General features: G+C 39.6%; 1 protein-coding gene across 3 annotated transcripts in view; it reads left to right on the top strand.

Annotated features, from left to right (window-relative positions):
* The window catches only part of ATRN (attractin), a 179,395-nt gene that overhangs the window by 67,824 nt on the left and 88,142 nt on the right, over positions 1–23,429 (top strand). For all 3 annotated transcript variants that reach the window (XM_033185808.1, XM_033185810.1, XM_033185809.1), the window contains exons 6-11: positions 706–874; positions 10,808–10,898; positions 12,082–12,325; positions 13,704–13,887; positions 14,638–14,792; positions 17,336–17,420. In XM_033185808.1, the coding sequence (XP_033041699.1) occupies positions 706–874; positions 10,808–10,898; positions 12,082–12,325; positions 13,704–13,887; positions 14,638–14,792; positions 17,336–17,420 (928 nt within the window). The remainder of the gene's footprint in view (positions 1–705; positions 875–10,807; positions 10,899–12,081; positions 12,326–13,703; positions 13,888–14,637; positions 14,793–17,335; positions 17,421–23,429) is intronic.

The raw sequence follows: 23,429 nt of genomic DNA, 5'->3' as shown, positions 1-23,429 counted from the left end.
TTTAGCTGGCCGTGGTGGCAGGCACCTGTAATCCCAGCTACTCAGGAGGCTGAGGCAGGAAAATATCTTGAACCCTGGAGGCGGAGGTTGCAGTGGGCCGAGATCATACCACTGCACTCCAACATGGGTAACAGAGTGAGTGAGATTTCATCTCAAAAAAAAAGATAATACAAATAAAATATACACATATGAAAACCATTTACATAGCATTTACATTGTGTTAAGTATTATAAGTAATCTAGACGTGAGTTAGAGTATATGGCAGGATGTGTGTAGGTTATATGCAAGTGCTACACCACTAGTTTAAATTAGGGACTTTGAGCATCTGTGGATTTTGGTACCAAGGGGGTCCTGGAACCAATCCCCTGTGGATATTGAAGGATAACTATATATGTTATCCTTAAGATTTTTCATGTGAATTAATTATTTATTTATCTGGGCTTTCTCCTGAGAGTTGCTTAAGCAGGTATTTCATTACCAAAAAAACTCTAACCTGGATCTAGTCAAGTCATCATTAGAAAGTATGTGATTTACCCTTGGTCAATGCCCTGAATAAATTAAAATAGCAAATTAAAGGATTTGTCTGATATTTAAATGCTAAAGGAAAGACTATTATTTAAATGTTACATTTAGATGATGAAAACTTGAAATGCAGTAAGCTTTAAAGCTGTATTTTGTGAAGCTAATTCATTATGTTTTTATTAGGTCCTGGATGTTCAGTTCCTGTACCAGCTAACCAGTCATTTTGGACTCGAGAGGAATATTCTAACTTAAAGCTCCCCAGAGCATCTCATAAAGCTGTGGTCAATGGAAACATTATGTGGGTTGTTGGAGGATATATGTTCAACCACTCAGATTACAACATGGTTCTAGCGTAAGTTGTTTTAAACATTTTTGCAAGAAGCTTAGTTTTTTATTTTGAAAATTTATAAAGCACAGATAAGCAAAAATAAATCACCAGTAATTCTACTACCTAAGGAAAATCCCTGTTAATATTTTGGTAGTAGTCTTTCAAATTGTTTTGACATATGTTGAGTTTTTAAAATTGAATGCTACAAAAAATTCATTGTCATGATACCATTCATGTTTTTCAAATACTCTCTCTGATAGTTTTGCTTTAAGTTTTGTAGTAAGTTCTATATAAGTAGGGGATTACTTTATCTTTTAATTTAATTAATAGTTCCAAGGTCAAATGGTTCGAATTTATAGTTTGCTAGTGGAAATTATACCATCGTCTAATACGTCCCAGGGTTCAAAGTCTGTTTGCTGATCCCATGCTGCTCATTTTGAAGGGAGAATATCTGTTGTCATAGTGGAATTAGCTGTGGAGGTGGACTTGTAGAAAATAATTTATAAATTTAATCTTGCTGATTTTATTACCTGGAACTTTTTTCTAGGCATTTTCTATTAATGAAGATTGTCCAAAAAACTAGCATCTGTTCATTAAGGGATTCTGGAAATACGGCAGCGGTGGCCTAGTTTCTGCATCCCCTCATAGTCGTTAAAACACATCGTACAACTAGTCTAGCAAAATCAAAGAAACACAAGCAAATTCTGTAATAAAACTTGGTCAGACTGGGCACAGTGGCTCATGCCTATAACCCCAGCACTTTCAGAGGCCGAGGTGGGTGGATCACTTGAGATCAGGAGTTTGAGACCAGCCTGGCCAACATGATAAAACCCCATCCCTACTAAAAATACAAAAATTAGCCAGACATGGTGGCGGGCACCTGTAGTCCCAGCTGCTCAGGAGGCTGAGGCAGGAGAATTGCTTGAACCTGGGAGACAGAGGTTGAAGATCAGATGGTTGTAGGTGTAGAGCCTTATTTCTGGACTCTATTCTGTTCCATTGGTCTGTGTATCTGTTTTTGTACTAGTGCCATGCTGTTATTGTTACTGTAGCCCAGTAGTATAGTTTGAAGTCTGGTAACCTGATACCTCCAGCTTTGTTCTTTTTGTGTAGGATTGAACTGGCCCAGTCTCTATTCCCATTGCTGCTGCCTTAGTTCAAGCCCTTTAATTTCTGATGAGACTCCTGCAATGGTCAGGTCAGGTTAGTAGTCTTCCTCCAGATTCTTTTCTTTCCCCATACATAGATTCAAACTATTTTCTTTGCCTGGAACACAAATGCTTTCCTGAATATGAATTTAAAGTCACATATTATTATAGTTTTTAGGTATACAGATTTTAGGCATTTTCATGGTTTTCATCAGAAGAACTGTTTCCCAGCACTGGGAGTGGCACAGGTGGCACCCAGAGATCTCATAGAAAATTGGATCTCTACAGAGCTTTTCTTACATATCCCCCTTCCCTCTGGGGGAAAGAGAGCTGTCAGTCTCTATTCTTTCTTGGCTGGACAACCCAGAGGAAGCCCCAGAGCTGTTCAGGGGCTCATGCTGTCTTTCCAGACTCTACCTCAGCAAGTCATTTGTGTGGGCACCTCCTAGACTGTGTCATTGTCAATAACTGCAGCCCCTCTATAATCTCATTCTAAACGTTCCACATTCTACCCCACTTCTGTGGTGGACACTGTTGGTGCCTTGCCTAAATCTCTTTATTTTTACCTGGCTGGTGCACACAGTTACCTGATGCGGTGCAATTTGGCTGTTGTCAGTTCATAGCTGACCCTTTCTCTGAAGAAGTCTCTCAGCAGATTGGAGCTGTCTTACCCAGGAACACCTAGAATACTATGCTCTACCACCAGGATAGCCCCTAGTATAGTGACCAACCAGTTTAACTGGAACTCTCCCAGTTTTAGCACTGAGTCTTGTGTCCCAAGAAACCCCTCAGTACTGGATGAAATGGGATGGTCACCCTGGCCCCCAGCCACTGACTGGCTGGATGGAGGTACGTGAGTCTGACCCTGCTTCTACATGGGAAAATTCATGTTCCAGGGCTCCCCTTGGGATCAGGCAAAAGCTATACTTCAGCTGAGACCACCTTTTTGCTTATCCTCTCCTTCTTCCTGCTGCCTTGCTTATCTCACTTCTTGATGTTTGTCAAGAGAGCATTCCCTCAGTAAATCACTTGTACAGGAATCCCCATCTCCAGCTCTGCTTGCAGGAGATCTTACCTGAGACACTTTCCAATCTTTTCACATCTTTCTCTCTAATACCCTAATAGTCTTTGATCTCCACATGGGTCCATAGTTCATTGATTCTTTCTCTCTCCCTCTCCTGTTCTCCTTCTTAACTCTAATATCTTCTTTTCATTTTCAAATTCCTACCACCTTTTCTTCTGTTTTCATTCTCAGTTAATGGCCTTGCTTCCTGCTTCTCTTTTGAAAGATAAAGGTCAGAAAACTATTTCCACAAACTCCTGCCACCACATTTCCCCTTCACCTACATCTGTGCCCCTTTATCGTCTTCTGTAGATCAGTGCTGTCTCATAGAAGTTTCGGGCATGATGCAAAAGTTCTGTATTACCCTGTCGTGTCACTGGCCACATGTAGTTATTTCACACCTGAAAGATGGCTAGTGTGACTTAGGAGCTGAATTTTTTATTTTCCATTGTTTGTTCTCATCTTACTTGATCTGGCACCAACATTTGATGTAGTTAATCCTTCCCTCCTCTTTTAAACACTTTCTTTAGTTGACTTCCAGGATGCCACATCCCCTTGATAATTTTTTTAATTCCGTATTCCTTCTCAGCCTCTTTAGCTGGTTTCTCTTCAACTGACTGACTTCTGAATGATGTCAGACCAGGGCTTAACCCTTGGTCCATTGCTGTCTGTTTATTCACTCTTTTGGTGACCTCATATAGTATCTTGGCCTTGTATACTTGGTGACTCCCAAATTTGTATTTGCAGCCTAGACTTTTTATCTGAGCCCCTATCTCCAGCTCTTTAATTGACATCTCAACCTTCTGTCTGTGTACTAGGCATCTAATGCTCAGCATGTCCCACACTCATCTTTTTCTCAAGGCTGCTCTTCCCCTAGATGTCCCTATCTCAGTTAATGGCCACTCCATCCTTCTATTTACTTAAGGCAGAAATCTTGGGTCATCTGCGACTTCTTGTTTCTTCACACCCCATATTAGTATATTTATTAGTTATCTCTTGCTACATAACAAATTACGACAAACTTAGCAGCTTAAAAACAATTTGCATTTATTATCACCATTTTGGATGGTTAGGAGTCCTCTGTAGTCAAGTTGTCAGCTGGCCTGCATTCTCATCTAGAGGCCTGAGTGAGGAAGAATTCATTTCCAAGCTTGCTCAGGTTGCTGGCAGAGTCAATTTCCTTGTGGTTATAAAACTGAGGGTCCCAGCTTTCTGCTGGCTATTGACTTGAGGCTGTCCTCAATTTACGGAGGCTGCCTTCAGCTCCTAGAGCTTACCTCAGTTCCTAGAGGCCACCTAGTTTCTTGTCAGCTGGGCTTCACCAGTATAGCTGCTTAATTCATCAGGCTGCAAGGAGAGTCTCTAGACTGAGTCTGCTAGCAGGATGGATGTCACAGAAATGATATCCTATCATCTTTGCCATATTCTATTGGTTAAAAGCAAGTCATAGATCCTGTTTGCCTCCTAGGGGAGGGGATTATACATGGGTATGAATACCAGGAGGTGGAGATCATGAGGACTACCCCAGTGTCTGTCTGACACGATAGGTCAAATCTTGTTAGCTCTACCTTTAGAATCTATCCCAAATCTGATCACCTCTAGTGCTGCCACCATGAGAAGAGAAGGTGAAATTAAAGGCATGAAAGTGATTATGCCTTCTGCTGTTATACTAGATGTTATGAAAGGCGCATATTTACCATTATGTGATTTTACCCTAGCATCCTCCCTCTCTCTTGACGCAGGAAATCTGGGAGTCTTGAGATATTTCCGTATGTTCTCCTTCTCATACCATAATTTCATATTAAGCCCCCTCAACTCTGTCACCAAATACATGTCATATTTATTCTTTTATCTTTATGTACAGCCTGTTATTATCTCTTACTTAGTCTTCAGCAGTAGATTTCTATCAAATCTGTTCATTTCCATTTATTCCTATTAATCAAATTGCTAAACATGAACTGGGGTGCCATTTAACAACATAAATAGTATCATTTACTACCTTCTTAAAACCCATCAGTGTCTTGCCTTTGGACTTAAGACCCTGCATGATGTGACCACTGTTTACCTTCCCAGACTCAGTCTTTTCCTCTCCTGCCATCATTCACAGCACTCCTGCTCCACCAGCCTGCTTTCTTACCCGAAACGTACAGTGTACATCATTACCTTAAGAGCCTGTGCGTTTGCCATGCCCTTGGTCTAGACTGTTCCTGCTATTGCGCCTCAGGGCTGGTGTCTTCTCACCCTTTAGATCTCAGTATGGTTTTCCCACAGAGAGATCATCTCTGACCATCCAGTTCAGACATTTCTCCCTGTTGTTCTTTCTTATCGTCCTCATTTTCTTTATGGCATTGTTCGTGATTTTTAGTTACGTCAGTGCATGCTGTCGTACTTCCTCATTGTCTGGCTTTGTGAAGTTCTTCAAGGTTAGGGACCTTGTTTACTCACTGCACTCAGAGTTTAGCTCATAGAAGGTACTCAGATAAGTATTTATCAAATAAACGGGAGAGTAAATGATTTATTTCCTTCACAAACATCTATTCCTGGAAATATTAATATCACCTATTACTTTTTTTTGACTGACATACTTCATGAGCCACATTGTTTTTTGGATCATAAATTTTTTTTTCTACTTGATCAAAACATGATTTTCTACAGCTTTATTGGTTTCACGTAAATATCAGCATAGTTCTAAATAATGAACTTTCATGAAAAGTTAATTTAGTGATTCATTTTAGAGGTAGTGTTTCTGGAACTTAGATAACAGATTTTTTTTTTTTTTTGAGACGGAGTCTTGCTCTGTCCCCCAGGCTGGAGCATGGTGGCACAATCTCGGCTCACTGCAAGCTCTGCCTCCTGGGTTCACACCATTCTCCTGCCTCAGCCTCCTGAGTAGCTCGGACTACAGGCGCCTGCCACCACGCCTGGCTAATTTTTTGTATTTTTAGTAGAGTTGGTGTTTCATCATGTTAGCCAGCATGGTCTCAATCTCCTGACCTCGTGATCCACCTGCCTCGGCCTCCCAAAGTGCTGGGATTACAGTCGTGAGCCACTGTGCCCGGCCAGATTACAGATTGTATAGTCATTTATACTCTTACATGAAAGTATTTTAGGAATTGCTCTTACTGTCCATTTTCCTCACATTCCTGTTAATGCAAAACTTTTTGGTTGCATTAAAAAGCAGTTCCCCTTTTGTTACCCAATGGTCCTCTTGTGAAATAAGTGGTCTTGGTCCCCTGGATTAAGATTGGCAGTTGAAACTTTATTACCAAATTTCTTTCTCTGGAGCAGAAGAGAGTTTTTTTTTTTTTCTTAAGTTTAAAAAAATTATAATAAATCGATCAGCGGTCCACCAAATAAGCAAAATAACATCACCGAATCCAATAAATGTGAAAGCAGACTCATGGAATACCAAGTGTGACCTGACCTCTTACATACCCCACGGAAACAACACTGGGGGAGATTCTGATAATTCTCAGTGATAGCCCAAAATCTAGAAGGGAGCAAACTGAGTGAGCATTACTGTTTTTGACTGTAACTAAAGAGTAGGAGACATAGTTGCTGGGGAGCATCAGGTGAAAAGGGGAGAAATTGACCAAGTGGCTGATTCCCTACCCAGAACTCAGGGCTTCTATTTAAATTAGAATATGATCTGAGCACTGTGGTAGACTACAAACAAAATCTCAGAGGAGAGGAGAGTCTGGATATTTTATTCTAACCGGCTGCACACCCTCTCATCTGAGCCCCAACATTTCCTTAGACTTCAGAAGAGTAGATAGAACATAAGATACCAGCCCTCACACTGAAGCTATGGAAAGGATGGAAATTCGATAAACTTGTCTTAGATACAGTGGGAACAGAACTAAGAAATCACCCACACTTTGCAAATAAAATGTCTGGAGAGCTATGTCTAACCTCAAACAAGATGAAAGAAATGGCATTGTAGCTAGTGCAAATATTCTATGATGAAAAAATAAAGAGGAAGAAAGACTGCAGCCTGTAAAATCTAACAAGAACCCATCATGGAAGAAAAGCCGCTTCAAGGAGTAGAAGGAGATTCCTTCCAACTGCTTCGTGCTGCAGATCAACTTAATAAGAATTTGAATTCAGAAAAACAAGCTAGAAGACAAGAAGATGATAACAGAAGAATTGGGAGGTTGTAGGCCTAAAGAAATACGAATAAATTAGATACAGCAAAAATTAGAATGAAAATTTAATTACTGACAGGTTGAGATAATTGTGTAATACATTGGGAAAAAAAACAGAAAAGCAAAAACACATGAAGGACAGAAGGTGATCAAATAGAACTATAATTGCTGTCACTGAAGAAAAGTACCTAACACACGTTAACAGATGGGTTGAAACAGCACAAGGCGTTTCAGAAAAATTCTATAGTTTCTCAATGACAAAACCTGATTTGATCAAGTTATTGAACTTTTTGTGCTTGGAGTGTATCCAAGAAAAATAAAGTCATTGAACTTTTGGGATAAAGGACAAATTATTATTTGGGAAGCCTCAGGTAGTTTTGTGCCGTCTGCTGGCTGGGGTCATGTCTAGTCTCCACAGAGCCTTTGCCTTGGTCTTTAGGTGGCCCGATTGGGTTACCAGTCTATTATGGAGTTTGAAACCTGTACCCTGTGGTACATGATGGTCATTGGCTTGCCAGCCATCATAGAGGGGTCAAGGGAGGTGCTGTCACTCTATGGAAGACATCTTTTTCTGAATTCCTGGAATCTGTCTTTGTTATCTTGGATTCAGTTCCCAGAAGGAGCATTTATCTGGTACTTGGAATTTATGTTTTATTGCATCAGTATTATTGTTCTTGTCTTTTTTTTTTTTTCTCTGTGTTGAGAGATGATTAGCATGTTGTTTAAGTGTCTTTTGGCAGTTCACCTTAGCCAGATTTTGGGGACCTGCCAGCACCTAAGTGTTTCTGACAAGCTCTTGGTCTGACTTGTTGACAGAAGAGGAGCAAAATACATTAAGAGACAGATTGGGCACTCTCTGTACCCTTTGACAGAAATGTGGAGACCTGTTTCTGTGTTTCCTCTGTTTCTTTCCTTTCTTTTAAACTTACAGAAATAAGCCTCTGGCTTGAACGTAAGTTCTATATGTGTAGTCGGAAGCTATATGAGTCCTCGGGAGTCACCTTTCATAGCCAGAATTCCACAGAAGCTTTGCAGTGGTATGCAGTCCATTTTATAAAAACATATTCCTGGATGGATTTATTTCTATTTGAAGTAAAATACAATATCATGTCATAAAAAAATAGAGGTTGCGGGTAGGCAGAGAAGAAGCGAGAATGAGAATGATTCACACTTCTTCAGGCTTCCAGGCAGAAAAGCAAACCATGAAAAAAGAGGGAAATAAGCTGGCCACAGACTTCTCCATAGCAACATTTTCAATACCAGCAGTGTTCAAGGGAGCAACATCTGCAAGGTTCTGGAGGAAAAAAAGGATGGTCCAAGAATAGTATACCCAGCCAAGGTGTCATTCTGCTGTAAACCTGGAAGGTGGATATTCTCAAACAGGAGTGAATTCAGGGAAAGAGTACTATGAGCTCTACTTAAACAAAACAAAACAAAACAAAAACCCACTTGACAGTGAAATCCAGAGGAGAATTGAAGAGCTCAAGAAAGAGAGGTTGTGGTAAAGGGACTATGAGGAGATTGATTCAGCTAAAATTCAGGACTAAGTAACTATGGAATTACTTTTACCAATTGTAGTGCAAATGTTAAGGACTTGGACATTGTAAAAATTTTATAATAAAAACTGGAAGAAGAAATGAGAGGAAATGTGAGTGCTAAGATTTTTCAACTTTTAAAGCAAGAAGTTAGTGAATTCTGTACAAAAATAAATTGCATATAACTTTAAATTCAACCTCTAAATAATTTTTCATGTATTTTTAAGTGTGTAATATTCCAAACATATGTAAAATAATAATTGGTGCCAATTTATATGCAATTTATATTTAATAGTTGTCACCATTTGTTATATTTGCTTCAGATCGTGTATAAAATATTTAAGATAAAAAGAAAGGCTTAGAGAAAATTAACACCAATGGGTTCACCACCAGGTTAGAAAATAAAACACTGCTAACACAGTTGAAGTCCCTTGTATGTCCCTCCAAAGTCCCAGAGATAACCTGTATCCTGATTTTGGTATCAGTTCATACTTTCATATATATGTTATACTTTACATATATGTTATACATTATATATATATATGAAAGTATAGGCCGGGCGCAGTGGCTCAAGCCTGTAATCCCAGCACTTTGGGAGGCCGAGACGGGCGGATCACGAGGTCAGGAGATCGAGACCATCCTGGCTAATATGGTGAAACCCCGTCTCTACTAAAAAATACAAAAAACTAGCCAGGTGAGGTGGCGGGCGCCTGTAGTCCCAGCTACTCGGGAGGCTGAGGCAGGAGAATGGCGTAAACCCGGGAGGCAGAGCTTGCAGTGAGCTGAGATCCGGCCACAGCACTCCAGCCTGGGCGACAGAGCCAGATTCCGTCTCAAAAAAAAAAAAAAAAAAAGTATAGTAGAATTAATAAATTTTCTGTTTTTAGTCTTTATAGAAACAATATTTTGCAGTGTGCTATTTTAGCTTGACATTGTTTTGAGATTTATGTTGACATATGTTGCTGGAGTATATTTTTCATTCTGTATACTTATTCTTTATGTTATCTATCTGTGTATATTACCATTTATTTGTTGATTTTCAGTGGATGGACATTTATTTGCATTCCTTTTTTGCCATTGTGACAAACTTTCTTATACCTTTGTGCTTATATATGATAATGTTTTTCAAAATGTTTTAAGTACTTGGAATATCCAGGTAAACTTTTATAGAAAAGAAACATTTACTTAAGGTATAGCAATATCATTTATTTCTTTTTGGTTTATTTTTTTCTATTTTATGAAAATAATTAAAATTAACTATTAATACTATCCTCTTATATGCATAGAAAGATGTCTGGAATTATGTTTATTTAATATTAATGATATTTATTTCTAGATCATGGAATGTGGGAACTTTTAAAAAAACTTTTGGCTCTTTATTCTTTGTATTGGTTACATTCTTTATAATGAACATGTATGCTTTTTATAAAAACAGTAGAGTTTTTCTCAAAAGCAAAAACTCAAAAGTGAGTACTTTAAGATGTTGAATGTGATTCTTCAATAACGCATGAATAAGTATAAATTGCATGGCAGGATTATAAATTATTTTCTTTTTGGCATTTTTGTATTTTAAGGTCTTTATATTCATAGTACAAGTGAAATGCTATAATGGTATTCTGGCTTTTGAAAATGTATTTTTAGTCAATTATGTAAAGAAAAGGAAAGATTAGTAATTTTCTTTTACTTATCATTCCTTTTTTGGTACCTATCTTTAGTTTCTCATGATTAAATAAAAGTTATTATAATAAAATTTTGAGTCCCTTGAGTACAGTACAACCTTTAAATGATTTAGACTGTTTATAGAAGGGGTTTTCAGGAAGTGCTAGAACCTTCCAGTAGGTTTGTATTCCTTTCTTTTCCCAGGATTTTATAGTCCAGCTCCTTTTCCCAAGTTATCACTTGTCCAGTGGACCCAGGTGTCAGGTTTATTTGTGAAGGTGACAAGTGCCCCCCATATCCATGGTAGATTTAGTAAGCATCTCCAGAGTGGATTATATCACAAATAAAATAGTATGAGATGTTCTGTCTTATTAGTTGGGTGAAAATGTGATCTGTTTGTTTTGTAGGTATGACCTTGCTTCTAGGGAGTGGCTTCCACTAAACCGTTCTGTGAACAATGTGGTTGTTAGATATGGTCATTCTTTGGCATTATACAAGGTAAAGTATCTCTGCTCTGTGCTGAGCAAGAAACTAAGTTTTCCTCAGTTACTTCATGTATTACATAGTTGAAAAGCTACCTCAGTGTTGGTTTTTAATTGGGGAAAACTTTTTGTTGGGGGCATTATAAAATTGCCTAAGTTATAAGTAGAAATTAAAATGGAAACTTTTCTAACTCAAGAGATTCTAATGGCTTCAAACTGTAATGGGGTGTTATAATTATGGCACTAAATGGTTAAAGATGTAGATTAAAAAGTGTAGATTAGCTTTTATTCTCATAAGCAAGTTTAGCCTAGAATAGCTACATTGTAATGTGGCTGAATAAACATTTTCATTTCCTCATTTTTGTAGATAGATGGTAGGATGAGGCAACTTTATTTTTCCAAATCCTTTTATACTGTAAAAGATTCATGTGAGGAAGTCCAAGAAAACTGGTAAAGTATTAGAGATGTAAAATATGATTAGTTTTATTTCCCTTTTTCCTTTTTTTGTCTTTTTCCTAGTAATTCACTGAAAGGTGCCCTTTGCTAACCCTTAAAATTTTTTTAATTTATTTTTTATTGAGGTAAAATATACATATATAATGATACCATCTTTACCATTTTTAAGTGTACAGTTTGGTGGTAATAAATACATTTACATTCTTCTTTTCCTTCTTCATTCTCCCCTGCCAGCCTGCCAGCCTCTGGTAACCACCAGTCTATTCTCCATCTTCATGAGATCCACTTTTTTAGCTCCCACATATGATTAATAATGTGATATTTGTCTCTCTGTGCTTGGCTTATTTTACTTAACATAATGACCTCCAGTTCAATCCATGTTGCTACAAAATGACTGAATGTCATTCTTTTTAACGGCTGAAGAATGCTCCATTGTGTATATGTATACCCATTTTCTTTATCTGATTATCCATTGATAGACATTTAACATTAATTCCATCTTTTGGCTATTGTGACTTGTGCTGCAATTAACATGGGAGTGCAGATATCTCTTTGATATGTTCATTTCCATTCTTTTGGATATATACCCAATATTGAAATGGTTGGATCATAGGGTAGTTGTATTTTTAGTTTCTTGACTAATCTTTTTTAAGCTGAAAGTAATATTGAGCTTTTGTTCTTCTCTGTTCTCAGATTTAATCTTTTCAGTGTTTTTTAAAATTTTGTTTGCATTTTTTTCCTAGGATAAAATTTACATGTATGGAGGAAAAATTGATTCAACTGGGAATGTGACCAATGAGTTGAGAGTTTTTCACATTCATAATGAGTCATGGGTATTGTTGACTCCTAAGGCAAAGGAGCAGTATGCAGTGGTTGGGCACTCCTCACACATTGTTACGCTGAAGAATGGCCGAGTGGTCATGCTGGTCATCTTTGGTCACTGCCCTCTCTATGGATATATAAGTAATGTGCAGGAATATGATTTGGGTAGGTATATTTTTTCCAGTAGATGCCTTTTGAACATCAGATTCAGAACCTCTAAGCTTATTATTTTGACTGTTTAGAAAGGTTCAACCTCATATTGATTCAGTACTTTATCTTGAAACATAGTTAACACTAGGCCCGGGCGTGGTGACTCATGCCTGTAATCCCAGCACTTTGGGAGGCTGAGGCGGGCGGATCACCTAAGGTCAGGAGTTCAAGACCAGCCTGGCACCAACATGGTGAAACCTCGTCTGTACTAAAAATACAAAAATTAGCCCAGCATGGTGGTGGTCACCTATAATCCCAGCTACTCAGGAGGATGAGGCAGGAGAATCGCTTGAACCTGGGAAGTGGAGGTTGCAGTGAGCCAAGATTGCACCACTGCACTCCAGCCTTAGGAACAGAGTGAGCCTCTGTCTCCAAACAAACAAACAAACAAAAAAATCCCAACATAGTTAACATTGATGTATTACCAGTGAAATACAGATTATTGATACTCCTATGTAGTATGTGTTTTTTACTGTCAATTTAGTAAGGAGCCAAAGATGACCCAAAGTACTTTGGGTATTTAAAATAAATAAAAAGAAAATGGTTCAAAACAACAAATATTGAAGAAAAAAAGTATTTGCCTAGCCCTTTAGAGATTGGTTTAGCGGAGTATGATTTACCCTTAATATAAAATATTTCCTTTGGTTAAATTTCATTGTATCTGTTGTTGTGCAGTAGGAATACCAGGTATAATTAACATTTTGTGAAAAGTAGGCCTATAAAATATGTCTGTATACTGGTCACCAAAGGTTATAGGGAATTAAATGTTCATTTGAGTGGAATCTGATCTTTTTATTTTATGTATTGAGACAAGATCTCACTCTCTCACACAGGCTGGAGTGCAGTGGCACAATCATAGCTCACTGCAGCCTTGATGCCCTGCCCTCAAGTGATCCTCCCACCTTAGCCTCCCTAGTAGCTGGGACTGCAGGTGTGTGCCACCACTCCTGGCTAATTTTTTAATTTTAGTAGAGATGGGATCTTACTATGTTGCCCAGGCTGGCCAACACAGCAGGCTTCAAGTGATCCTCCCACCTTAGCCTCCCAAAGTGCTGGGATTATACATGTGAGCCACTTCACCTGGCCCTGAGTGTTTTAAATTTAGTTAATTCTTTTCTTACATGGCATATTAGAACATCAGAACATAGAACAGACTGGAATTAGGCCACATGGCTTTGTTACAAGTTTAGGTGACTTTCTTTAAAAATATAAGGATAAAAAAGTATGTGTATCAGGTCTCCTGAAATCCCTTCTCATGCCCTAAGCGCTTTGGCCATTTTCAGTAGTAGAGAGGAGCCTGCCATGCTTGCCTTTAACTGTTTTTCCTTTCCAGATAAGAACACGTGGAGTATATTACACACCCAGGGTGCCCTTGTGCAAGGGGGTTACGGCCATAGCAGTGTTTATGACCACAGGACCAGGGCCCTGTATGTTCATGGTGGCTACAAGGCTTTCAGTGCCAATAAGTACCGGCTTGCAGATGATCTCTACCGATATTGTGTGGATACCCAGATGTGGTGGGTACTTTTTCTTGAGCTTTCACTTTAAGGTGTAAATTCTGTAGAGGCAGTTGTTGAGAAAATATTGTGCTATCTTTTTGTTTTTATGCCTGGCAGATAATTCTGTTCAGCATTATATATAGAGAAATTGGGAAATAAACAGAGGGTAATAAAGTAGCTAGTATTTATTTTGTTGTATTATTCTGTAATTCTGTAGTAGGTTGGTTAGAAAATGCTTAGAGTTTTTTTTAACAAATGTAAAGCAAATTTGAGTTATGAAATAATGTAATTGTAAAGCGATGGTTTCTCTTCTTTTTCCTCACCTATTTGATACCCTGCTGTGGATACTGTTTTATATTCTGTCATAAAAATTATCATCTTGAGTAGCTGTGCAATACTCCATTTTGTGGGTATGCTGAGACTGTGCAGGTGAAAGTTTTGGTTTCTTTCTAGTTTTTATGTTATTAAGAAACCATTATGCATTAAGTGTCTGTCAATATTCACATGATTTCTGCCCAGAAACTAGAATTATATAGCTACAGAGTATGAAGAGTTTAAGGTTCTTAATATATTTTACCAAAATTCTTACAGGTCTTTAAAATTATATATATTTATTGTTGAAAAAGTTACTTATATGTAGGGAAAGATCTGGAAGGATTTGTACATTTGGGTCTGAGGTTAATAAAGTGGTTGTGCTTGCATTAGCAGATACATAAATATTCTTTAAAAACTAACCTTGTATTTATTATTTCTAAATAAACTCAAAAGGACCATTCTTAAGGACAGCCGATTTTTCCGTTACTTGCACACAGCTGTAATAGTGAGTGGAACCATGCTAGTATTTGGAGGAAACACACACAATGACACATCTATGAGCCATGGTGCCAAATGCTTCTCTTCAGATTTCATGGCCTATGACATTGGTAAGTTTCCCAAAACCATTTTAGCTTCAGGCGTCTTTTTGTCTATAAGCAACATTTAAAAGGAGACTGAAAATATTGCCAGTTAAAAATGGTCAGGCCTGGCTAACCCAGTGAAACCCCGTCTCTACTAAAAAATACAAAAAACTTGCCCGGTGAGGTGGCGGGCGCCTGTAGTCCCAGCTGCTCGGGAGGCTGAGGCAGGAGAATGGCGTAAATCCGGGAGGCGGAGCTTGCAGTGAGTTGAGATCCGGCCACTGCACTCCAGCCTGGGCGACAAAGCAAGACTCTGTCTCAACAACAACAACAAAAAAAGGGTCAGGCCATTTGAAAGAGGTCCAAATGGTATTTTTTATATTCATTTGACTAATGTTACATATCTGATAAAAATTATTTCTACATTAAATTCTTTTTGAAATCACTCCTGTTAATTGCTTGAATGCTAATTTTTGAGGCTGAGTTGAGGTGTCTAGTCTCTCCTTTGTAATGTTATGCCTACCTGGTAGTGTTACATAGTTGCAAATACCAGCATTGTGTTAAAATTGGTTCACTTACTAGCTTTATCTCATTCCCTAGAAAACTGGTTTCTCACATGGTCTTGGTGTAGCAATATACTAGACCGGAAGAGGGCAGTATTTGTTCATGCAAAGCAAATGCATACTGGATGATTTCTTTCATAAAAATCATCAGATGGGCCGGGCGCGGTGGCTCAAGCCTGTAATCCCAGCACTTTGGGAGGCCGAGGCGGGCGGATCACAAGGTCAGGAGATCGAGACCGTCCTGGCTAACACGGTGAAACCCCATCTCTACTAAAAAATACAAAAAACTAGCCGGGCGAGGTGCGGGCGCCTGTAGTCCCAGCTACTCGGGAGGCTGAGGCAGGAGAATGGCATGAACCTGGGAGGCGGAGCTTGCAGTGAGCTGAGATCTGGCCAGTGCACTCCAGCTTGGGTGACAGAGCGAGACTCTGTCTCAAAAAAAAAAAAAAAAAATCAGATGTTCATTTTAAACAAATCATTATTTTTTTGCTTGTGGTAAAATACACATAAAATTTACCATCCTAACTATATTTAAATGTCTAGTTTAGTGATATTAAACACATTCATAATTTTATAAATCCATCACTGCCGTCCATCTTCAGAAATTTCTTCATCTTGTAAAACTGAAGCTCTATACCCATTAAACAATAATATCCCATTTCTTCCTCCCCACAATGCCTGGCAACCACTATTCTACAGTCTGTCTCTATGATTTTGACTATTACAAGTTAGACATTCGTTTTTGACATTTGTGTACCAGCCACTCAGTTTGTACATTGAGAAGATCAGATGAATAACTTAAAGCCCTTAGCCTCAAAGTGGAAGAGGTAGAGAAATGAGCAGACAATAGAATTGCACTTCAGGGTGTTTCTGGCTGAAAAGAATGTATGAGAGCACCTCTGAGTACCGTTTAAGTCATGGAAGGTAAGAGTGATGATAAACAGGGAACACTTTCTTGAGGAGGGGCCATCCCCTCTGGATCCTTGGGGACAGTAGGTGTCAAGTAGGTGAAGTTAGGCAGCACCCTCCAGTCAAGAGGAAACCCACTTTGCAGAGACACAGAGATAGAAAAGACCGGCACATATTTAGTGCTCAGAGAGTGAGACACTGAGTGTGAGGTTGGCATGGTATAGCAGCACCAGTTGGTATTAGATCCAGAAGAGATGTTGCTAGTATGGATTACAACAGAGGAAAATTAATCAATCTAGGGCATCTAGGAAAGGGCTATTAAAAATTAGGTAACATTTAAATTTTTTGAAATTTCATTTTCCACCTGTATTTTTCCATTTTATTTACTAAATTTGGGCAAATCGATATAGAAAAGAGTGGAAAATAATTATGAAACCCATATGTTTTGCTGATACAAGCTTTGTAGAATGTAAAGTTTGCTTGCTTTAAAAAACATTCTTGGCCGGGCCTGGTGGCTCACATCTGTAATCCCAGCACTTTGGGAGGCCAAGGCGGGCAGATCACGAGGTCGGGAGATTGAGAGCATCCTGGCTAACACGGTGAAACCCTGTCTCTACTAAAAATACAAAAAATTAGCTAGGCATGGTGGCAGGCACCTGTAGTCCCAGCTATTTGGGAGGCTGAGGCAGGAGAAGGGCGTGAACCTGGGAGGTGGAGCTTGCAGTGAGCCGCGATCACACCACTGCACTCCAGCCTGGGCAACAGAGCAAGACTCTGCCTAAAAAAATAAATAAATAAAAAATAAGCAACAACAACAACATTCTAGTGGATCAAACTGATAGGCAGTCGGGTGAGTGATTCGGATGTCATGGGTTTTGGGTGCATTTGCTAGTTAGAATTGCAGTATGATCCCGCCTTTCTTCCATGCCTTGTTGCTCTGCTGCTGCATTTTAACCCAGAAATGATGTTGTAACTGAGAAAATTGAGAGGCATGTTTTATGAGGTTCTCTTTGTTGTAGTATTCTTCCCAAAGAAAATGTCAGGTCCTATTGATTAGAAATGGTAGTCCCTTTTAAAATATATTTTTCTTTCTCCTAGCCTGTGACCGCTGGTCAGTGCTTCCCAGACCTGATCTCCACCATGATATCAACAGATTTGGCCATTCAGCAGTCTTACACAACAGGTAATTGGAGAAGAAGTATTGCTCCTTTTCTTTTGTGTTTAAAATGAAAATAAAGGGCCGGGCACGGTGGCTCACGCCTGTAATTCCAACACTTTGGGAGGCCGAGGCGGGTGGGAATACGAGATCAGGAGATCGAGACCGTCCTGGCCAACATGGTTAAACCCCATCTCTACTAAAAATACAAAAATTTTCTGGGCTTGGTAGTGCGTGTCTGTAATCCCCCCTACTTGGGAGGCTGAGGCAGGAGAATCACTTGAACCAGGAATCCTGAGGCAGAAGAATCGCTTGAACTAGGGAGTCAGAGGTTTCAGTGAGACGAGATCACGCCACAGCACTCCAGCCTGGCAACAGGGCGAGACTACATCTCAAAAAAAAAAAAAAGAAAAGAAAATGAAGTAAAGTGGAGTTGGACTTAACATATTATTCATAAGATTCCCTCATCCCACTAGTTTTTTTACAGGATTATGTGGGTATAAATATTCTGATTGATATTTAAAATATTTGATGGGGAGGTGAATTACACTGAATGCCATGTTTGTTGATCTGGTTTTGTTAGCACGCAAGAGCACGCTTTTTGGTGTGGTCTGAGTGCCTGAGCAACAAAAGTGACGTGCATGTCCTTGTTTTATGTCCTTTGTTATCATTTGTGGTACTCAAGTTTCTAGTAGTTGTATCTGAATTGTAAGGAGTTTGGAAAAGAAGAGAGAGGGCACTTCAGATGGGGGATAAGATAGGAGAACAGAGGTGGGGAGATTGTGAAGCTTAATATAGATCAAGTCTGTAGGCTCTGGATAATCAGAAGTCTGCAGTTCATTGCATTGTATTGCTCAAAAATGCCTGACCCAAACTACCAGAGCTCTTTAAAAAATCGGCCCTTGGAGAAGTCTCAGTCAAATAAGAGAGATTCAGAGTGGCCACTCTGCTTGCTCCTTACAGTGTGCTTTAGAGATTTTTAAGAAGTTAAACAGCCTAATCACGTTATTAATTTTTCTCATTCAGTTTCTGCTGTTATTACTGCTGTCTGCTTTCCCTTTTAAAATTCTAAGCCATATAAATCCTAAGGATGTTTAAGTGTTATAATGCCTGTATCATGTTAGAATTCCTTTGGCTTTTGAAATTTCTGTTGTAATGATGAAAGACAGATGAGGAAGGTAATTTAACTTAGATTAGGAAAGATGAGAGGCCAGGCACGGTGGCTCATGCCTGTAATCCCAGCACTTTGGGAGGCCAAGGAGGGCAGATCACTGGAGCCCAGGAGTTCAAGACCACCCTAGCAACAGCATGGCAAAACCCCTGTCTCTACTAAAAATACAAAAAAATTAGCCAGGCGTGGTGGCAGGCGCCTGTAGTCCCAACTACTCGGGAGGCTGAGGGAGGAGAATCACTTGAACCCAGGAGTCAGAGATTGCAGTGAGCCGAGATTATGCCACTGCATTCCAGCCTGGGTGACAGCGAGACTGTCTCAAAAAAAAAAAAAAAAAAAGGAAAGGTGAGAAAGTGACATATTTTGGAGATGTTGTGAAGGAATAGTTGACACAATTTAGGAACTAGCTACTAGGAAAAGGTGCTTTCTTTTATAAGGTAATTATTTAGTTTTTTACCAAATCCACCAAAAGGAAAGGATTTCTGGCCACCTTGCTAATTTGATGTGTTATTATAAATCATAATCTGGGATTTCCTCAGCACAGAAGACCCTTAAAGCTTTCTAGCGAGTGCATCTTGAGATTTTCATCTGGAATGCAGTGGGACTGTTTTGTCGTTATCATGCCTGCGGGAGCCTGGCCTCAACTGTCTTCGTTTGTGTTCCTAGTTCTCCTAGCACAGGATTTGGCACGTAATAGACATTTGCTAAATGGCAGGTATTAGTACAGTAATAACTAGCAAACAAATGAATCTTTTATAAAACATTCTTAGGCTTTATTCAAACTCAGAGAAGTTGAGACTTTACCATAAAATATAATTTAACCATGAGTCAAAATGGGGAATGCCTTGCCTGAGTTGTAATTTTTTTTTTTTTTTTTTTTTTGAGACGGAGTCTGGCTCTGTCGCCCAGGCTGTAGTGCGGTGGCCGAATCTCAGCTCACTGCAAGCTCTGCCTCCCAGGTTCACGCCATTCTCCTGCCTCCGCCTCCCAAGTAGCTGGGACTACAGGCGCCCGCCTCGTTGCCCGGCTAGTTTTTTGTATTCTTTAGTAGAGACGGGGTTTCACCGTATTAGCCAGGATGGTCTCGATCTCCTGACCTTGTGATCCGCCCGCCTCGGCCTCCCAAAGTGCTGGGATTACAGGCTTGAGCCACCGCGCCCGGCCTAATTTTTTTTTTTTAATGTGATTCCAGTGGTATGTTTGAACCCTGATATGTAAGTATCTGTGTGTTAAGATACGATTGGGTAGGTGGCAGGGGACCCTGAGGGAGGCCAGCTACTAAAAGGCCATAGTTTTGGTTTAATTTTATGAAATAATTTACTGAAAAAGAAACTTTGATTCACATCATTTCATCATGCTTTAAGTGGATCAACAGCATTGAGTAAGCTGTGCCTTCCTTAGTTATCCTTGAGGTTTTGAGGGAGGCAGGAAGGAGGAGGAGAGATGGCTGTGACGCACCAGGGTGGCAGGAGATGCAGCTGTGCCCCTCAGTTGCCTGCTCCATGTGTCTCTGAGGGACTCTCCCTAACTTTGCAGAGCCCCTGTGCAACCAGATGGATTCACAATTGCTGAGAACACCAACTGTACTGGGAAGAGGAGGTTGCTTATTTGGTTTAAGCAACAAATTAACTAGTTGAATCTAGCCTGCTTAATGTGGTACTGAGTAAGCCGATAGCAAGGTTAAAAATGAAACCTGGCCAGGCACGGTGGCTCACGCTTGTAATCCCGGCACTTTGGGAGGCCGAGACGGGCGGATCATGAGGTCAGGAGATTGAGACCATCCTGGCTAACACGGTGAAACCCCGTCTCTACTAAAAATACAAAAAAATTAGCCAGGCGTCGTGGCAGGCACCTGTAGTCTCAGCTTCTCGGGAATCTGAGGCAGGAGAATGGTGTGAACCCAGGAGGCGGGGCTTGCAGTGAGCCGAGATGGCGCCGCGAGCCCGTTATCCCAGCAGTTTGGGAAGCCAAGGCCAGAGGATTACTTGAGCCCAGGAGTTTGAGGCTGCAGTGAGCTAAGATGGCACCACTGCACTCCAGCCTGGGTGACAGAGTGAGACCCTAACTCAAAAAAATATATATTTCAGATTGCAATTTATTTTCATTATTCACAACTCTATAAAGTAACTATACACACTGAATTCTTGAATATTGGATTATTTCTGCTAGGGAAATACAGGGTTATGTTTCTGTAAGCCTCTGATGACGACATTTTCATCAACCAGTCAGCATACATAACTTTCTTTTATGTGTGTTTCTATTTAAAAACATCTCATTTAATATATATTCTTGATTTATTAACATTGAGTTCACAGCCAACAGCACTTTAACTCATGCCCGAACAAAGCTTATGTAACACATGTACTTTCTCAGTAAGGCTCATCACAGCCTCCTTACACTTAGGAACACTAGATAGCACTTCAGCACTGCATAGGGGGCCATATTCAACAGTGAAAGCACTAACATAAGGTACAAAAATACATAAAACATGGCACTAGATGGATCATGGAAGGGACACTTGTTTGTAGTGTGAGAGTTGAAACAAGAAGGGAGAGCATCTCCTTGTTTGACCTTAGCTGGGAATATGCATGTGTGTCAAGTCCAATTTTTTGCCATTCTCTGCACACACATGCTGGTAAAGGACCATGAAACTACTACAAGTATTGATTTTGGAGTTAGAAATAGATTTTGTAAGTAGGTGAATTTGCAAATATGGAATCTACAATCTGCAGATAATGGTCATGCTTCGCTGAATGTTAGGGATACGTTCTGAGAAATGCATCTGTAGGCAATTTCATCATTGTGTCAACATCACAGAGTTGTACTTACATAAGTACAACTTTATGTGTACTTACATAAACCTAGGCTACACATCTAGGCTATATGGTATGGCTTGTTGCTCCTAGCTACAAGCCTGTGCAGCATGTTAATATACTGAATACTGTAGGTCATTGTAATGCAGTGGTAAGTATTTGTGTGTCCAAGCATATCTAAATGTAGAGAAGTACAGTAAAAATGCAATATGAAAGATAAAAAAAAATGTACACCTGTACAGGCCACTTACCATGAAGGGAGGGAGCATGCAGGACTGGAAGTTGTTCTGGGGAGGTCCGTGAGTGAGTGGACTATACACTACTGTATACTTTGTAAACACTGTACACTTAGGCTACACTAAATTTATTTAAAAATTGTTTTCTTCAATAATAAAGTAACCTTAGCTTACTAGATGACAACCATTGTACGTGCCATCCATCATTGATGGAAACATCATTATCCAGCACCACATGACTATAATGAGGATTGGCTGTCTTTTAAAGATGAAGACTTGGCCGAGCACGGTGGCTCAAGCCTGTAATCCCAGCACTTTGGGAGGCCGAGGCGGGCGGATCACGAGGTCAGGAAATCGAGACCATCCTGGCTAACACGGTGAAACCCCGTCTCTACTAAAAAATACAAAAAACTAGCCGGGCGAGGTGGCGGGTGCCTGTAGTCCTAGCTACTCGGGAGGCTGAGGCAGGAGAATGGCGTAAACCCGGGAGGCGGAGCTTGCAGTGAGCTGAGATCCGGCCACTGCACTCCAGCCTGGGCCACAGAGTGAGACTCGGTCTCAAAAAAAAAAAAAAAAAAAAAAAAGATGAAGACTTAATTTTTAAAACACAACCCCTATACAGTTATCACACTTCTAAAGTTAATTCTTTAAGCCAGGGGTGGTGGCTCACGCCTGTAATCCCAGCACTTCAGGGGCCAACGCAGGAGGATTGCTTGAGTCCAGGAGTTCAACACCAGCCTGGGCAACACAGCAAGACCTCATTTCTACTAGAAACACAAAAATTAGCTGGGCATGGTGGTGCGCACCTGTTGTCTCAAGTACTCAGGAGGTTGAGGTGGGAGGATTGCTTGAGCCCACGAATTTGAGGTTGCACTGAGCTATGATGGTGCCGTTGCACTCCAGCCTGGGTAACAGAGCAAGACTCCAACTCAAAAAAAAAAAAAAAAGAAAAAAGTTGTTCTTTAATATCTCTCAGTGTCTATTCAGTGTTTACATCTCCTAATTGTCTCAATTTTTTTTCAAGTTTAGTTTGTTCAACTCAGAATCCAAATGAGATCCGTATGTTACAATTGGTTAAAATGTCTCTGTAGTTTCTCTTAATCTGTAGGGACCCCATCCATCATTTTCCCCCTTATTTGTTAAAGAGACTGGGTTGTTTGTCCTGTAGAGTTTCCCATAGTCCAGATTTTGATTGTTGTATCCTGGGCTTTCATATAACATATTGTTCTCTCTCCTAAACTTCCTGCAAATTAACTTGATCAGATTCTCTTCAGTATTTTGGGAAGATCACTTCATAGGTTTCTTTCCCTTTGTTGACCAATTTTCAAAATAATGTACTGATTTCTAAGCATTGTCCAAAGATGACAAATTAGTTTTTTTTTTTTTTCCAGGGATAGGAGATGTGTATCATTATGAACTCATGGATTTAAAAATACTTCATGTGTTTTAATCTATTGTAGTTTGTGTGTTTATTAAATTTCAAACATTTCCCATCTTTAGCCAATGAGGGCATCTTTACGTTAGCTTTTGAGTTTATCTGATACTACCCTAGTCGTCTTTTCTTTCCAGTATAACAAGATCTGCTAGACTCATTGTGAACATTTCTTCATCCAGACATGAAATTAGGTTTTTCTCTAAAAAGTTCTAGTATTTAAGGGGTGACAGGAGGGAGAAAGAATGGTTTTTAGATACGCACAATCTAAGCACTAGTTATATTCGTTGCTACTGGGTTGGCTATTGTTTTTAGGTTTTTTAAGAAGGCAGGTTAAAGAGAAACTGTAGTGTCCTTCTTTTTTAAAAGGAAAATGAATTATGT

Source organism: Trachypithecus francoisi, unplaced genomic scaffold (assembly GCF_009764315.1).
Source record: "Trachypithecus francoisi isolate TF-2019V2 unplaced genomic scaffold, Tfra_2.0 Lachesis_group21, whole genome shotgun sequence".
Classification (NCBI taxonomy): Eukaryota; Metazoa; Chordata; class Mammalia; order Primates; family Cercopithecidae; genus Trachypithecus; species Trachypithecus francoisi.
The sequence above is the reverse complement of the archived record's forward strand: the minus strand, read 5'-3'. Positions and strand labels throughout refer to the sequence as shown.